At 35.3% G+C, this 19,237-nt stretch overlaps 2 protein-coding genes across 2 annotated transcripts; both read right to left on the reverse strand.

Moving 5' to 3' along the window:
- Positions 1–767: 767 nt before the first annotated feature.
- LOC21386923 (BAG family molecular chaperone regulator 7) lies at positions 768–4,086 on the reverse strand. The gene is made up of 3 exons (XM_010107924.2): positions 2,995–4,086; positions 1,859–2,146; positions 768–1,256 (listed from the first exon to the last, which is right to left on the reverse strand). Exons 1-3 carry the CDS (start codon positions 3,724–3,726, stop codon positions 1,026–1,028), a joined length of 1,251 nt encoding a protein of 416 aa, XP_010106226.1. The 5' UTR covers positions 3,727–4,086; the 3' UTR covers positions 768–1,025.
- Positions 4,087–13,822: 9,736 nt separating this feature from the next.
- On the reverse strand, positions 13,823–19,186 carry LOC21386926 (E3 ubiquitin protein ligase RIN2). Its single transcript, XM_010107927.2, has 13 exons — positions 19,075–19,186; positions 18,255–18,708; positions 17,754–17,831; positions 17,361–17,447; positions 17,138–17,259; positions 16,771–16,867; positions 16,550–16,655; positions 16,254–16,411; positions 16,012–16,149; positions 15,870–15,937; positions 15,538–15,768; positions 14,643–15,021; positions 13,823–14,199 (listed from the first exon to the last, which is right to left on the reverse strand). Exons 2-13 carry the CDS (start codon positions 18,492–18,494, stop codon positions 14,143–14,145), a joined length of 1,761 nt encoding a protein of 586 aa, XP_010106229.1. The 5' UTR covers positions 18,495–18,708; positions 19,075–19,186; the 3' UTR covers positions 13,823–14,142.
- Positions 19,187–19,237: the final 51 nt, after the last annotated feature.

Consider the following 19,237-nt stretch of genomic DNA (forward strand, 5'->3'; position numbering starts at 1 on the left):
ACTACTAAGAACAACAAATGCCGCAGCAGACCATGCGTAGTTATTTATGGTATTTAAATTAACACAAAGAAGGTACATTGCAGAAACATGAACAAAAGAATTATTTGATGCAATGCGTCTCCCTATAATAAGTAACATAAATGCATTGGTGCGATGTTTTAATGCTTGCTCACTACAGTTCTCCGGCACCTCGCTCAAACTTCTCTTCAAAATAAGTCGAGGACAATCTTCTTCGTCTTCTTCTCCCCACATTTAACAAAAATCAAATCCGGTTTGCTCAAACTTCTCTTTAAAATAAGTCTTTTCCACCTCTGCAGAAAATCGAAGATCAATTAAAAGGCGTTGTGAGCCTCTCTTTTGAAGATAACCCCGAACTTCACCACTATTCGTCGTAAGAATGCAGTAGAATGAACAAAACTTATGACTACTCATGTGAAACCAGACATTACATATTCATGTGGTTGGATGCTGTCAAGTAAAAACTTAAAACACGAACTCAATAACAATGTAATACAAATACCTTAAGCTTAAGCAAGTATTATAATACTTTCTCGGCTTCATCTATTTGCTCAAGTATTCCGCTTTGAACTTCATTTTCTGGACTCTCTTCGTGGCAGCGTCATTTTATTTTCTTTGATCAAACCTCGTCGTTTAATCCTACTCCAAACGTCATCGTTTTGACTAGTTTAATTCTTATTTCCACAGATAGAATCAATGACCTTTTTAGAGATAGAGAATCAAGGAAAAACACGTAGGGAAAATTGATATGTAACACAAAAAGTGAACCGTCTTTTATTATAAACAATATAGTCTGAGAACGAGGAAGTAAACAACCGACTTGAACAGGAGACAAGTACTGGAAGAAAAAAAGCAGCTTGCTTGAGATTGAAGAATCTACTCACAAGGGAAAACAAGTCACTTGAATGCCTTCAACTACGTTACTATCTCAAGGAACAAACTACAACAGGAAAAGAGTAGCACCTCGAAACGAGGCAACTACATTACCGAGTTTACCACGCTCTCTCTCACATGCAAGTTGCAAAGGTGTTGGAAACGTTCTCATCGCTGTTAAGCATTTGGACAACCTCTGCAACTCCTGCAGCGATTTCCTTCTCAATCATACCGTCAGGCATGTCGAAGGTTCTCCTCCTCATGGAGAGCGATTTCTTGGCAGGCTGTGGATCCACCACATCAAGCATTGCTTCCAGCTCATCCACCATTGACCTTTTTGCAGCTCGCACCATTAGGTCAGCACCCTAATACAATGCAGATCATCAGGACCTCGGTGAACCAATATCCTATAACCGTTTAAAAAGCACAACCATTGCAGTAGAAGAAATTAGAGAGAAAAAAGGTTCGTACAAGTTAGAACCCTTTTTTTTTTTAATATGTTTCTCATGCTTAAACAGGAGAGAAAACTATAAAAAAAAAAAAAAAAAAAAAGCACCCATCTCTAGGGGATTAGTTTGAAGAAAAGGATACTGATAAGGAATGGTTAAAATGCCTTGATCCCATATTTGCAACAGAAAAACATTGACACTTTTCTGAGAGAATGAGAAGAAATATGTACGTTCTCATGTTAACATGATAATGTGTTTCAGTAGGCGATCGATTTCATTCACTTACATTAGCAATTCTTAACTAATTGTCACGTTATTTTCATTTGTTTGTTTCAACTTTTGGAACTGCTTTCATACATTATCGTCCCAAAATCCTTCTTCATGAAATCATAAGTCTTAAAAATGTAGAGGTAAATAGAATCAATGGAAAATAAACAACGGTCATGTCCATAGTTGGTGTGAAATAAGAAATATAAGAATATCAGAGGATGGAAACTTCATAACGGATATCGTGTTACCTCGATAGCATCAACAGTAAGAAGCAGGACAATAATTTTCTCTGAGAACCTTTGACGCTCCTCAGCATCACGAGCCACAAGGCGGCGGTAAGAGAAATTATTGAATGATGCTCGGATCTCCTTCAACTTGGTCTTGGCAACTGCCAGGTCCCGAAGGGCACGGAGAGCCTGTGATCGACGAATTAGATAAGCCCTAAAGCTCATCTGGATTATCATTGCTGCGTCCAGAGGGGACAGTTCTTTCTTCTTACCCTTATCATTCCTTCCCCCAATTCTCTTGGCAAAAGCCTTCCCTCCACAAACAAAATTAAAAAAACACATTCAAGGCCTCAGAAACTTATTTGCTCAGTTAAAAAAGTAAAACCGAGAAACATGATAAAACATCGTAAAGAGAATAACAGATCAGAATTGAATAATCACAAATAGATGCATTTGGGACCCGCAGCCTTGTTAGTTAAAATTTTCATTTTTCACAATAAAAGGCGGAAATTATCTTTCTCCTTTTGAACTTGAGGTTAGCGATTTGTAATGAAGAGCTCAATGTCGAGGCGGACGCGAAACCACCCAAGGCTAAGCCACCTACCACCAAAAGAATCTATTTTCACCCTTGTTTTTTCAAAAATGTTACCTAACAAGACAAGACCTGACTATTCAGCAAAAAAAGAGGTTAGCGATTTGTAATGAAGAGCTCAATGTCGAGGCGGACGCGAAACCACCCAAGGCTAAGCCACCTACCACCAAAAGAATCTATTTTCACCCTTGTTTTTTCAAAAATGTTACCTAACAAGACAAGACCTGACTATTCAGCAAAAAAATCACATCTTTTTGTGCTACAGTAAGAAACGTTTATATAAAATCACATCTCAACTTAAATTAAAAACTTAAATCAACGAATTCGTTGAATTAAACGAATGATATACTCACGAGAACAGTACAATAAAGACCCAGCTCAATTAATCGGTTTTAAAGTACTATTTGTGTCCTGATCAAATGATCATTTTTGATGACTAAACAACAACAACATCAACCAAATGGACCCAATTAATTGACCAATGACCACCAATCCATTTTTAAATCATGAAAGAAGATTATGCTACATAAAACAGGGCTAAAAATGTAATTTTAGAAGCTATTACCTGCCTCAGAACTACAGCCCCATGATCTGCTTCATCAGGCTCTTCAATCACCACCACACGCCTGCCGTTCTCGCTCTTATCACTCTTCTTCTTCTTCTCCTTCGTCTTGGATTCGCTACACTCGTTTCCACCGCCAGTCGATGCTTTAAACGTGTACGTCCTTGAGATCGGACCGTCCGATCCTTTTCCCTCGATCTCAGCCGTCCATCTGTAAGTCTTCCCACTCCCCTGCTCCTTCTTCTCCTTCTTTCCGTCTCTGATCTCCGCCGTCAACTTGTACTTCCGATCGGTGACGTACTTCGCCGCCGGGGCCTTTATCTCCGCAGTCCACGTGTACTTCCGATCTTCGGCGCCGGCGGCGCCGATCCTCGCAAGCCGATCGAAGCGCGATTCCAACTCGCTGACTCGGTCGCTCAGCCTCTCGAGGAAAACCTCGGCTCCTAGCCTCTCGACCCGCTGAATTCGCCGGTACGACGAGAACGACGGCGTTTTCTCAACGCGGATCAGATCGGTGACATTGTCGAAGAGCTCGAAGGGGCTAAGGCTTGGGCTCACAAGATCGAGACCTAGACCGAAACCAAGCTCGCAGTCTTCCAATTCGTCGAAGAAGGAAGGAAAAGCTAGGGTTTTGGGAGCGAAAACGGAGGTTTCTCTGAGGAGGATGGAGGAGGAGGAGGGGTAGTAGGTGTAGGTGTATGGCTTGATGAGCTCGATTCTTCTGATTCGACTCATGATCGCTTTGAGCGAACTCGCTGAAACTCGTCGAAGGAACGAGTTAGGGTTTTGGTTATAGTCTAGTAGTTGAAGTAAAGCTAGCTTCGATGTGATTGTGTTGTTATCCACCGATTTTTGAAGATGTTGATTGATAGGCCAGAATGAGAGAAAGAGACAAATTTGTGAGAAGTACGATGATGGTCGGAAAAGGTCATTGGAGGGGTAAAATTGGAAATTGACTGGGTGAGATCATCTTGTTTAACCGCATTTCTGATTTGGCAAGGTTGATCCGGGTGAAAGTAAAGTTTCGCCGCGTAATTAGGGGATGTCAAATTGACGGAAACAGCCTTGTGATTGGGGAGGAATTACTTCGACATGGGAATCTATTAGTGCGATTACACAGGTGAAGAAATGCATGTTACTTTTCTGATTTGTGACCCCACGGAAATCATTTTGATTGACGCGGAATCTGGCGCAAAAGAGTTTTTGGGCCATGGGCCTTAACATGGCGGGCTGAATTTGTTACTCCGACCCATACTTGACTCAAATTTGATTTATGAGTTAATTACCCATAGAAAAAAAAAAACCAGAAATACTAGATAATAAAAATATTATTTATGTTATTTTATTTAAAAATAAATAATTATTATTTAATTAATAAAGAAAAATAAAAGGCCGTACTGACACCTAAATATTTAAAATAATATAAATAATTAGCTTATATAAAACCATGACAACAGATTTGTCCATTGAAATTAAATCCACATATATTTGTAAATAAATTTGTAAAATGATCTATAATAAATTTTTTAAACAATTTTTTATTAACCCTTCATACTAGCCCACATCAAAAAATAATGTTATATTGTGAGCGGATTGAAAATATTATTGAATTTGAGATGTAATGTAAATTGGGATTCTAAACACGATCATTTTGTGTAATGGTTTCTTAAGCGCGAAGAGGTATGAAAACAAAAAATAAATCTACAAGAGGAACGCCTTTAGACATTATAACATTTATTCCTCAACTTTTCTTTGTATATATTAACTTAAGAGATATAGAAATTTAAGAAAAGAAAACGTAAAGCTAAAATTGTGAAATAGAGAAACACATTCACTAATTTTCTTATAGATTTCTTATAAGGAAAAAAAAGAAAAAAAAAAAGGAGATGGAAGGTCTCGATATAAATACATTTGGTGTTTCCTTTTTATGTTAGTTTTTCCCTATTTGAATGATGGTATGTTTACCTACACGTAATCGGAATGAGCATGAATCGGAGTGGGCAGGATTCAGAGTGGGTAGGATTCGGAGTGAGGAATCGGAGTCAGAATAAATTGTTTACTTAGTGATAGGATTCGGAATCGGAGTTATTCCAAATCTCATTCATACGTTTACTTACACCTAGAATCGAAATGAAAAAAGTATAAAAGTACTAATATACCCTTTAAATCAATTTGATATTTTCAATTTAAAAAATATAGTGTACTTATTATATTAAATTAATCATAATTAAAATATTTTGTGTAATAATTGGGTACTAAAATAATAAATATATGTTGCATTTATTATTTTTTGAATTTTATTTTGAATTGTGTATTTATAAGTAAAATAAGGGTATAATAGTAAATTAATATTAACATTAGGAATGAGAGTCTCAATCCCAAGGGAGGGCATGGGAGTGCCAATCCCATTCCTCAATCCCAAATTTGAGTGGGGCCCACCAATCTCACTCCCATTTCAGGATAAAAAAGAGCAAGTAAACATAGGATTGACTCTCATTCCCCACTCCCATTCTTCAATCCTAGTAAATAAACATGCCAAATTGGTTCCTTTATGGAGGTCTCAATATAAATACATTTTGGTGTTTCCTTTTTACGTTATTTTTTCCCTTTTCATTTTGTTTCTTTTAATCACTCTACTTGTGTCTTAGGTTCAATAGGAAGGATTCAATTGAAAGTTTTTCCTTTTTTTTTTTTTTTTTTTCAATTGTAGGTTGAAGTATATTCGCTGACACGCAAAAGTTCTTGTCAAAGATCTTATTTAAAAATATCTAATAGAAAGTCCTAAACTAGAATATATTTCTGAGAAAGCATGAACCAAAAAAAAGAAAAAAAAAAAAAAAAAAACAAGGAGAAAAATTGAATACTCAACCAAGCTAAATCCTCACGTGATGGAATAAAAGGGAAAGTACACACACACACTATTGTAGTCTTTTCTGTTTCTTTTGAAAAGAAATAAAAAAGCCTTTCTCCCCTTTTTAGCATTTTAAAGGTTCAATCCAAAAAAAAAAAAAAAAGTGCGATCTTGATTTTTATTTTTATTTTTATTTATTTATTTTAAGGTGCAAGCTTGAACCGTCACGTATAATCGTGTATATATAAGAAACTCCCAAAAAGCTATAACCGCCACTCCCCATTATCACCAATTCTCCGACCCTCTCCAAGACATGTTATATATCTAACATGCAATTGTATAACTTCCATATAGAAGAAGATCACCAGAAAAAGAAAAATGACGAAGAGATATTCAATTCTGCAGAAGAAACTCCAAGAACTTCAATCCCTACTCAACGACATCTTTTCCTTCCCGGAAGATCATGATCGAAATACCATCCCACCCCACTACTTTACGGCCAAGCTTACCAATCTCACCACAGAATTCATACAGAGATTGGACTTCTTCAAAAGCCTCTTAACCGCCGAGAAAACTTCTCACCCTTCAAAGCCCCACCACTTGCAGCACATGTCCCTGCGATTGGACGAACTCGAGAGCGCCTTCTTGGACTGGGCCGGCTTCGGAAACTCGTCGCCTCAACATCACATCGACGACGCTTCGACGTGTTCGTGCACCGAGTCGTGCCTAAACGACGACGGAGAGGTCTCCGACGACAAAGCGCCGGAGTCCCCCGTAGTTTACGGAGACCCGGAGATAGTTGTTGATGATGGTGGTTTGGAGGGTTCTGAAGAAGAAGAAGATGACGATGATGATGGATTGGCGATGGTTGAGTATAAGGAGTGTTTTGGTGGTGAGAAGGAAACGGCGTCGTTTGGGGACGTGGGATATTTTTCCGACTGTTTGGCTGAAGAAGAGAAAGAAGAGTATGATAATTATAATGGGGCTGCTAATTATTATAATAAGAATAGTGAGAGAATGAGAGTTGATTTTGTGGAGAAAGGAAAAGGTTGGTTCTTTGGGGCTTTGGCTAGTGGGATGGTGCTTGGCATGTCTTTAATGGGTTTGGCGACGACAATTTTTTCTGGTTGCTTTGATTATGGAGATCAGCAATTTGATAACTTTCTTACTCCGACTTAAAAATACTTGTGGTATGTCCTTAATTAGTTCGCAGTTTGGTAATTAACTACATTTTTTTTGTTTAATTATGGTTTAGTTTTTGTTAATGATTAATATTGTAGAGAATTGTGGAGACTAGAGGGAGTATGTTTTGAAACATTAAACTAGAAGAGCCTTCACTATTACTAATATTTTACGTTGCAATTCTGCCCCATGTTGTTAGTTGAATATGTCTCAATGTCCATCTTGTAATATTTCATAAAAAAAAGAAAATCTTGGAATAGGATTGGGATCGGTTAATTACCCATATTTCTGAATTGGTTTTTTCACCTTGATCAACAATAATAGCATTGTTTCTTTTTAAAAAAAAAAAAAAACTTTTACTCTCTTTAAATTGTTCACTGCTTTCCTTTTTAAGAAAAAGAGAAGAGAAAAAAAGATAGACGGAAGAGAATAAAAGAACATTTTCAATATTGTTGAAGGAGATGAAAACAAAAAGAACATTTTTTGAGTAGGTACTTCCTATTTTTTATTTTCGCGATCGAGGTATTCAAAACATACAAAATGTAACATTTTCGGCCTAAATTATTGTCTAGCCCAACCCAAATGGTAACAAATAAGGCCCAAATATGGCAGTTATTTGAGAAATCTTGAGAAATATTGCAATATCCTTTTTAATCAAATAATTATATTAATAAAATAGTATAATGTGAATAAAAGAAAAAATTTAGACGCATACACTTTTAAGATAAGTTCAACAATTTTCTTTATTTTTTTTATTAATAATAATTGCGAGAGAACTCGTCATGTCTAGTGTAGCCAAGAATTTAATATGTAGAAGAGAAAAAATAGTGCTAATTAACAACACTATTTGCTGTTTTGGATTTTCCAGTGCTGAAAGGTTGATATTCTAATAATAGTATATGCAAAATCCTTCAAAATCACGTGTAAGCTCAATGGAGTAACTTGTAAAATATAAAAAAAAAAAAAAATAGAATAGAGGAAGACAATTATAACCTCATGATCCATCATAGTCAATGTCTTGTCTAATATTTCTACATATGATAATGAATCTGCAAACTCTAGTACTGTTCGAGACAATAGTTGATACAACATATAGAAAAAGAGAATTAATATTGAGAGATTAAATAGATATCTAGATAGTTTGCTGTTTATGATAGTAATTAATTAGTAATTAAGCTCGAAATTATCTTTATATTTACTTAAGTCAGTTAGTTGTGAATCGGAGGTGTCCCATGCGGTGGCTCATAGTCGCTTACAACTGCATGATCACGATCATGATTATCTTCTACTTTATTAGCAGCATTGAATTGTACAGCTTCTTTAGCCGATAGCCCTCTTCTTCTTGGTTCCTACACACACGAGCATACACAAGAAATACATATAATTATATAATTATATATATGTGTATATATATATATATATATATGCATACTCCTCTCACCCTCTTTTTTCTGTTAATCTATACCTTTATTCTATATTTATAGTACGGTTTATAAATTTACACATTGGAGGAACGTTTAAATTCGGAGAAATGCAATTGCTTCTTTTTGTGTCTGTTTTGCTGGTGCATAAACTAGTATAATAATTGTTTATTTTATTTTATTTTATTTATTTATTATTTTTTTAAAAGCAAAGCATCACTATATGCTAATTTTCTGATCAAACATATGTTAGAACTGTTAAGTGATGTTGTTAGTACTAGTTTCCAATGTCGAACAGTCTCAATTCACAACCGGCAATAATGATCAACTTTAATCTATAATACTATATATTATATATATATACACACACACACATTATATATAGATGTCATGTACTCTGTTCAAACCGACTTCTCCAGATTATTCTAACAGTCGAATTCATGCAACACAAGATAAGGCAATCCACAATCATGTGGTGCGGGACTGACCAGGGTTTTGCAACTTGCACATGAATAAGACTATACAAGAGTTGTATAACTTAATTATACCTTGTCACATCCATCACGAACATGGTGAAATTAAAGAGATAGCCCATGCATGCATGAGAGCTCTCCTAATTATTACCAAAATATTACATTTTTTAAACCAATTTATCAAAAAAAAAAAGGTCAAAATAAAATGAAACCCCACAAAATTATAGCTGCATATTCTACATTTTTTTTATTACCTTTATTTGTGTTGCCTTAAGCAAACTCACGTGACAAAAAGACTCAAACATCTCCCTTCCTGCATGTCCCAATATCCCTATCACGAATAACAATGTACATGACAATAATAATTAAAACAATTTTACATGAAAAACAGAAAAAGCACAAAATGTAATTGATAGATAAAATGACTTAATTATATATGGTGTACAAAATAGCTGAATTGAGCGCATCCGAAACAAAATGATGTCTCAAAGAAATACCCCTATCCATATACTAGCTATGTCTTATATATCCCAACTCTTTGAGTCTTTAATTTATTTATATATTTGATTGTAGAACCTTTAGAAAAGATCACAACTTGAGATGTTGGGGAAAAAGAAAATTAAGGTATAGCTAATGATGAGTTATGAATCATTAACATAAAATAGGCAAAAAAAAAAAAAATGAAAAAGTAGTTAAGACACAAATTCAATTATGAGAAGGAGGACGCGTTCTTGGTCGAGAATAATCAGAGTAAAACCCAGGATTTTTGTCCTTATAACTGTTTTTCTTGTTGTCTTGCTTTTTGGAGGGGACACGCCAAGAAACATAAACAAGAGGCTGCTTTCTTAGAACACCACCTGAAAATTTTCCTCTTGTCAATCCTTTATTTGATTGTTCTTGATCACTCGTAACAATATGGCCTCTATCACGATAATCAAAGCTGTCTCTTCCTTGAGCCGATTCCATATGAAGTTGAACCTGAATATGTATATATCATTGCATGATCAGTTCTCAAAATGAAAAAAAAAAAAAAAAGTAATAAAAAAAAAATGAAGAGATTTTTATGAAATTAATGAACAATATTAGTAAAGATAAACTAATTCTAATTAATGTACTAACCTTGTAGTGAGCTTCGATCTGGCGAGCCTTACAAGAATAATCTTTCTTGGAGAGACACAAGAGTAAGATTATGAAGAAACAAGATACAATCGACATGACGAGATTGATTGTAACTTGTTCAAGCTGGAGGATTGATTGGGATGTGATATGATGTATATATATGTATAAATATATAGAGACGAGCAGTAGAAGTAGTCTCTATTATATGCTCAAATTATGGAGCATATAGGCTAGTTTTGTTACGTAAGAGACATAAAAAGAAGGTGGACATGAAGAGAACATTCAAGTGAGATTGACTACTGATGAGACTGATGAAGAAGGAAAAAGATAAGTGAATAAGGGCCCTCAAAAAGAAAGGATATTCATATTATATATATATAGCTTATAATACATATATGCTTTTCTGTAATATGGAGATCAGGAGCAGATTTAGCATCTGATTAGTGATCAGGCAGAGGCTTGATTTCTTAAGTTGGGCCCGTTCGGTTCGCTAATTCGAATTTTTAATTCGAGTTGAGATGTGATGTTGTGCGAGAGCTTTTTACTGTAGCAAAACTCAAATTTTAAACTCGAATCAGCGAAAAGAACGGGACCGGTTTATGAATTTATTAAACTAGCTAGGATTTTCACCTAATATTATATGTAATTACGTATTACATATATAGGTCGCATGCTTCCTTTGGTTACGGAGAAGAGAATTTTTGGATTTGTCTCTTTTGTCAACTTATCTTGAAGTACTAATATTGGAACATTTATAGTGATTTGCGTAATATATATATATAAATTTAGCGAATAGTTGAATCAGATCAATATTTTATGTTCGCAATTTGAAAAATGAACCGTTATTTTTATTCATCGGGGTACATCAAATACCAAACTTTAGGGGGCATTTGTAAACACAAGAAGATGTAGAAATGAAAAAGAATTAACCATTGCAAATTTATTAGTTAAACAAGAGGAAATATGTTCCCTAAAGTGGAAGTTACCGAGGAAGAAAACAAGTGTAGGATTACAAGGCTAGCAAAGACGGATCTATTTGTTTGTTTCTGTTTGAAATTCTTCAAATCTTGTCGTTGGTTTTCATGCTTGTGGCTCCGTGTTTGTTGGTTTTTCCCACCTAATTTTCTCCTCTCGATCGAGTACAATTTCATTTGTCATACCATTATTTTATTCATGAGTAACTAACTTAATATTTAAAAAAAAATAGCCTTGCAGCTTATACTCAATTGCAATAAAAACGAGAAAAATATATTGATGGAAACTCATTTTATGAATATGATAACCCGTGGTCAGTTTTTTTTTTTAATGCCCCGTGATCAAAGTTGATACATATTTTCGCACAAGTATATATACACGCGATTTAAAACATTGTATCGCGCAAGTCAATTAATCAAGTTAACAAACAATGCACAGATTTCCAAATTGGTTATTTTTTTATTTTATTTTTTTACCGACACCTCCTTAATTTCAAGCATTTTCTTTTCTTGAAGGACCAATTTGCTAAACTGGTAAAGTTAATGGGACATCCATACAAAAAAAAAAAAAAAAAAAAAAAAAAAAAAAAAAAAAAAAAAAAAGCCAAATTGGAAATATGCATGACTGGACATAATTAATTTGAATTTTCAACTGACCTTCCCTCAGTTTGCTTAGGAAACACTAACCATACTAGTATAGGTACTCGGCTGAGTTGTCAAATTAAGGTAGGCCCATTAGAAGATGACCACCACGCCGGCACACCCCATTCGGACCGGGTAGTGCCCCGACCCCACTGATAACATATTCAACATTGCCACGTAGCAGTGATTAACAACATTCTCTATGTTAATCACTACTTACTAGACAATTAGGGCATAATTCATCTGATGCATGCGTATAAGATATATCATGAGATGAGATGATGGTATAAAAGTTCACTCATGAGATGAGAGTTAGGCAACAAGAAAAGTAAGAGTACGTATGTGCGTCCCAACTCGTGTTTGTGGTGAGTAAAAATATTTGTTTTGAGTTAAAATACCCAAGATGTTGATTTTTCAACCTTGACAATTTAGCAATTTGACTAATAAAACACAATGAAAATCGAGCGCATTCTAAGAAAATTAGGCTATAGGTTGCGACCAAACGTTGGTGGGGTAAAACTTTCCCAATCTTTTCATAAATTTAAATCACAATTTAACTTTTTTACGATAATTATTTCTCGGGATTTTTTCTTATATTTTCTCTTTTTTAAGAACACCAGTGTTCTCTATTTATCAACCGTCAGATCTATGTTAAATCTGGTCAAAAGTTAAATCAAATTGAAAAAATAATACAGATCTGGCGACTGATAAGCAAGAAACACTGGTGTTCTAAGAAGAAAATTTTCTTTATTTCTCTTATTTTTATTTTTAGTTCAAATATCTCGGCAAGGATATTCAACTAAAGATGCAATTAAAAAAAAAGTTTCATTCGAAGAAAAGATCATGAATCTTAACACAGGCCATAGTTTAACACGAGGAAAAAAAAAAGGTCAAGAGTGTGAGAGTGACAACACAAACAGACATCACAACTGTGACGCACGAAATTAAATTATGAATCTCGTCACACCATAACGAACTAGCTAGGACTGTTTCCAAGAAAATTTAAGCATGTATTTGAAGGAGAATAATAAGAAGTCAAAAGCAGAAAAAGTGTTTGGAGTTTTTGTATTAACCAATTCAAGTTTTTTAGTGTTTCTGTGTCTAATGGCTCGGAAAGACTGCGTGACAAAAAGAGCTTAGAAGATCGTGTTTGACTACAAACAACTCCAAAGCCTGTCTTCTGAAACCTCGGCACTGTCTTGCTTCGCTCGGCGCCCTTGTCTCTACGTCTGGCTTGGTGTTTAGAATCATTCATCAACTGCCAAAAGTTCCTAACTTCATATCATCTGTTTATATTATGCGATATTAGAAACAAGGATTATTCTAAAATAACCCAACTCTTTAGCCACCGCTACTTGTGGTGGCATGGTATGGTGGCAAGGACGCGTGCTCTAAGTCTCCCTCATTCACAATCTAAGGTTTAAATTCCTACATTCTCATAAAAAGAATCTCAGCCTCAAAAGTAGCAATACTCACCAATGAGAAGGTATAAAAGGCAAGTGGTAGATTAGTAAAACCTAAATTGTGAACTAATAGAGAATAGATTTAAGCCCTTGACTATTGCATCGGTTCTGCCACTTAATTCTATAGGCACTAAGAGTGGGAGTTAAGATACCATACCAACAACCCCTTTGTTTAAAAATATATATATATATATATATATATATTTAAATTAAATAATAATTTACCATGTAAATGTTATTTTTATGACAAGAAAATAATTCTTTTCATGTAAATTTTCTTTTTACTGACCGGTATAAGATTTTTTCCACATAAATAAAATTTTTTTATCATATAAATTATCTTTTATTAATTGTAAATGAAACTACATTTATTTTAAATAATCTTAAAATCCGCTATTTACTAAATTACTTATTACAGTTTTTGTTGACTAATCATGGTAGAGACACCAAACTTTCTGGCCTTTGATTTGGTAGCATCAATAAACACGTCTGCAATTCAGACTTTTACAAACAGATGAATTCAAATCTCTCCAAACTGTTTTTATGCCTTAGTTGTAGAATGTGGACTACAACATGCAGTAAAACATTTACCGTGTATTTGGTTAGTGAATTTGTGTCATGATTTGAATCATGATTCGTTATTCGTTACAATATTTTATGTCACAAAAAACACACGTAAACTGAAAATGATTATGAATCATGATTCTGAATCCACGAACCAAACATCCACTAAGAATGTTGGATGAATCACAAACTATACATGTGTAGAATGTTACATGGGGAATTTATTTTTCAAAGGATATCGGGGGTAGTACAGAAGAGAGCCGTAAAATGTGTATCTTTCCCTTTTTTTTCCTCTAGTACAAGTGATCAAGTGAGCTGCCTCTATATACATTGTATGAAGCTCATTAATACGCGTAGGAAGGAAGGTAAGAAAGACTAGGAAAATGGGGGACAAAGAGGGAGTCCTTAGGTACAAAAACAACCTGCGGTAACCGAGAGTATTTAGAAGCATAATATGCCTTGTCACATTTGGAGAAGGTTATTCACAGTAACCATTGCAGAATTTGTTCGCTGCAAATCCTGAAAAATACAACATATCCGATTTTATAAGAGAAGGCAAACCAAGTAATACTAGAACATAGCTAATCCAACGAAAAATAACTATGACGTGAAATGCTCGTCGAGTAGACAGCTACACTCGATGGTGGAGTTTTTCAATGTGAGCAAGCATTATGGGGAAAAAAAAAAATTGATATAGTTTTATTAAATTAAGAACATGGTTGTATATTTCAATTATTAGGTAAGACTACAGTTATAACTTTTCTTATAGAGTGGGGGGATTTAGAGAGGAAAAAAATTAAGAATAATCTTGAATGGGAGCATGTGCCTGCACTCAGCAATATTGCGCTCAGCCATTGGCTACTGTATATGACAAACATGACCAAGTAATTAGCAATCCAGATATGCAGATAAAAAAAAATGAAGAACTCCATACACGAGTGTGTCAGAATTAGAAACTTTACCTGGAAAATTATGTCATCTGGGATGTGCGGCAGAACCTCACGCACAGTCTCTGCCATGGCAAGTATGTTTGCAATGTTGTTGTTTGCGTGTGAGGTAGTTCTGATATGTACACCACCCGCACCTCCAGGGTATCTACCACCTGCAGCAGGAGGAATAGGTTGACCAGTTGTGGCAGCCTGAGAGGGATTTATAGGCCAGAGGTTCCAGGCTGAGTCTTCAAGAGCAGTCTGTGCATAAGTTTCCCCAACAGAAGCAAGATGCCTCATCATCATCTGAACTCTCCCTAGTCCCACTGATGATATAGCATTTGACGGACCAGCACCATCAACTCCTTGACCAGGCCAAGTACGCAACCAACTGGAATCCAATCCTGGACTCCTATGGAGCAAAACGAAAAAATTTGTTAATAAAACAAGGAAAGAAAACAACGATACTTTCAGCATATTTCAAAAATAGTCATGCATTATATAGCAGGAGAGTTGGAACTATATTCAAGGGGGACTGTATTTGCTATCTTCTTAAAATGAAAAAGTTTGTGGAGAAGTGTTTGCGACTTTTTTTTTTTTTGAACATGACTATTTTAGGTTGTACATGATTTTAATGATGATTAAACTTTCTAAAGAAATAGCTTGTAAAACCAGTCAGCACGACAGGCATCAGGAGTGATATCTCTCCCAGTCAAAGACTCGTGTTACTGGGACTTATCTGCCAAATCAAGTAAAAAATAAAACTAAAAATTAAAAAAAAATAATAATAATAACAAAAAAGATGACCAAAACATTTGATCAGCGTGTTTAGGGGCTAGCAGAGTTTTTCAGCTATAAGCAGATGAGTGATTATACTTCAAGGCAGGCAAGAGAAACTACATTGATTAAAAGGAGTAAGGAAGTGAACCTCCAAGGACCACTTTCTGTAGAATTCTGTATCTGATTGGGTAATACTCCTGTAGGCAGGATATTTCCAGAAGTGTTTTGTCGATCAAGTCCTGAACTTATTTGACGAGCAAGCTGTTCATCACTTAGAACTTCTGCATTACGTGGATTAGCCTCATCTTCAGATCTGCCCACAAAAAGTGGCTTTCGACAAGTTGGACATGCATAAAACTCATTTAGACCCTGATCCAACCTGCCAATATTTACTAATTTCATCATTACATCGATTATAAAATGCTCAAGATCAAAAACAAAAGAAGCAAAAGCTCTTAGAAACAAATAACATAATCATACCAAGATCTCAAACATGCAAGATGAAAAAGGTGATTGCAGTGTAGCTTCTTTGCCTTAGCCATGGGTTCCTATCGTTTTGCCAGTTCATTAGTTTAAGATCAAGTGAAAAATTAAATGGAAAGCAACATATTACTGAGCATACCCTACAAATGGCACATTCATCATCATATGCTCGAAGCTCTTCAGTTGTTGCATCTGGAAGCGCTGCATGAAGGGCGCCTAAAGCCTTCCTCAACTTCCTAAATCCTTTTGCTCGCTTTACAATTGCACTCAACAAGGCCTGATCAGAAGCAATGAATTGAAAGAATATGAAATTAAGTTATGACATGATGAAATCAGTAAAAGTTAAGATGTTCGGAATAGAGAGTAGAGTTCATAGTTTACACGTATGTTTAGGAAAAGGACTGCATCCACTAGATGGAATGCCATGCCATGCAGCCACCATATATGCAAATAATGACCAAGAGCCATTAACAATGTTGCCATGTCCAAACAAAATCCCAAATTCCGAGTAAGAATGCCTTTCCATTCCAACAACGAACCTGCAGGTAAACACCACAATAAAAACAGAGCTGTCAATATAAAGCACGTGGAAAAAAGACCAATAAAAAACTAGAAAAGGTGGAATATCCAACCACTCAATTTAGAATGTAAGATGATCAAAGCACAATGTTTAAAACCTGTTGCTGATGTGTCGAACAATTTAAATCTATCACAACTCGAGCTGCTCCATGCCGAATGATGGATCCATATATCAAGTAATTGAAACCCATGCACCAAAATAGCCTACAAAATTATTTGAGATACCAAAAGCATTGTCAAGTTCAATTTTTCAAACTTCTTTGGCCACAAATCAACAATCCTTCAGAAAAGATGTCCTCAAGAGTTCTAATAGAATTACCTGAAGCGTCTCAAATGCAATACTGAGAGGCTCAAACAATAACAGCAGAAACACTGATAAATTCAATGTCTTATATATTACCAGACACAGCTGTATCCTGTAGGCACACAACAAAATACACGAGACATTACTCAGTAAATATTATTGACGGGGGAAGGGAGAGGTAAGAAAAATAAACTGCTCATATGCCAGTTGAAAACTTACATAAAAACCAAGCTTGATGAACAGGATATTAAAATAATATATATCATAGAAGGAAAATCCATCTTTATTTCTTCCTAACAGAAGAAGCCTTTATCACTGGAGTATTGAATATATATATTCCCTACAATATCAACCTTAAAGAATAGGAAAATAAATGAAGTACCATAAGATGTCGACAAAGAGGACCAACAATAATACTGAATACACACGAAAATATGCCACTGGTGTGGCAGAAGGAGACGCGTTTAGTCTTTCGAGTCGGTCTCTTGCCAAAGCTTGGAACATCTGTCAAAATATATAAACGTGTAAGGAAGAACAGAGATATTTAGTTCCACTTAAGTAAACATAGAAATAGGATGTCCATCACGAGATATCATGTTATATACCTTTAGACAGCAAAGAACGATCAACCAAATCGACCATAAGCCTGCATGATATATTGTGGGTGGAACAACCAGAGGTAGAAATGTCCCCTGCATAAGATGAGTACACAACAGTTTCATCATAATATTGAAAACAAAAAAATCAGAAAATTTGTCTGAAAAGTAGATAGCACGCATTAAAGTTAACTGACATCTAAAGACATCATGTATCAATGCTGTACAGGATGCAATAATCACTGCACGGACTAAGCATCCAAGAACACTGTTAAATGCATGACATGTTACAAGCACAATTAGTGGACCAATACGAAATGCAATAGATAAACAGAGTCAATCTTTTCGTTTTTGCTCTTTAGTTTTTGGTGGAGGTGGGATGAAGTTTGCCAGAACATTTACCTTATATATAATATAGTTAACAAGACGTTCCACCAACTTTCGAGTTTCAGAAGGATACAACTCCACAAAGAATATAGTCTGCAAGCCAAATAGAAGCAACAACTATCAAATCAAGAATTATGCAAGACCCATATTAGACTTCTCAACTTGGTCAACTGCAATAGCCAACAATGGGCTACACATAATACATCTCAGATCTGGGCCTTACCTTACAGATGTCAGACAAGGTTCATATTCTTCTACTCGCTTTTGATAGGTTTTCTTGTTTACCATGAATTACAAATGCAATCCATATATCTAAAACTAGTTAACCTAGCAGATTAATCACCATTCATCCTACAACAAGTTTTAAGGATCTGTACTTTACGTCGTTTTCATGAAAAATGTATTAAAATAAATTCATATAGAGACATTGCTAGATCAGTTTTCACATAATTTCATGCATCCATAAGAGTCACAACTACACATAGCACAAGTTTCGTAACGAAATAGCAAGCTTACCTTAAGAAATAGAACGAGCAAAATGAATACATTGAGCACAAAATTTGCAAGCAATGCAATCGTCGTATAAGATCCCAACAGAAGATCAACCACATGGACAACATTCCCAGCAGAGGGAGAATTCTCAGGAATTAGTCCATCTGACTTCAGTTGTCCCAAGGACGATTCCGTCCACAACTGGAGACCCACAAAACTTAGTACTGTACAGAGCCCCGAGATGGCTATATAGTTCAAAGCCATTGGTTACAAACTCAGCTTCTCTAGTAAAACCCAACTCCAAAATTCTCATCAGAACTTAGCTAGCAAGACCGTTCTCCCATTTCAATCAAAACAATAATTTAGCCACTGAGACGAACCAGGGATGGGCATAAAGTTCAATTTAGTGAGACCCCAGAAAATTTTACACGCCAAATTGCAAACGGCAAACGGGAGCTCCACAATTTAATATCAAAAACTGCCAAAAAGATGAATAATATTTAGTGCGTTTCTCTTTAATCAGCTATATATAACAGTATCAATTGCCAATCAAAATATGAAATAAAAGAGGTGAAAAGCAAAACAATTGTTCAGGAATGCAAATATGAATTCAATCGAAAAAACAAATGGAGACCCACCAAAATATCAAAAGATGATTTAAACCCAAAATGCCAATTTTCAATTGGAAAAAGAACCCAATTCTTTGCCTTTTTTTTTTTTCCTAATTGGGCACAAAAAAACCTAATCAGATGATCAACGACAACAATTATGAACCTGGGAATGCGAACAATAAAGTTGCGATGGGAAAATGCAAAAAGAAGAAATGATTGAGCAGATCGTAAACCTGAATTGATCAAAGACGAAGCTTGAGCTATCGTCGGCCGGGGTTTTCTGCGATTTGATAATATGCAAATTGTAATTTCCTAGAAAGGACAGGCTTTTCTTTTTTCAAAAAATTTTCCACGCGGAATTTATTAAAGTGTGTACGCATATATATATATATATAT

This window comes from Morus notabilis, unplaced genomic scaffold (assembly GCF_000414095.1).
Source record: "Morus notabilis unplaced genomic scaffold, ASM41409v2 Scaffold303, whole genome shotgun sequence".
In the NCBI taxonomy this organism is placed as follows: Eukaryota; Viridiplantae; Streptophyta; class Magnoliopsida; order Rosales; family Moraceae; genus Morus; species Morus notabilis.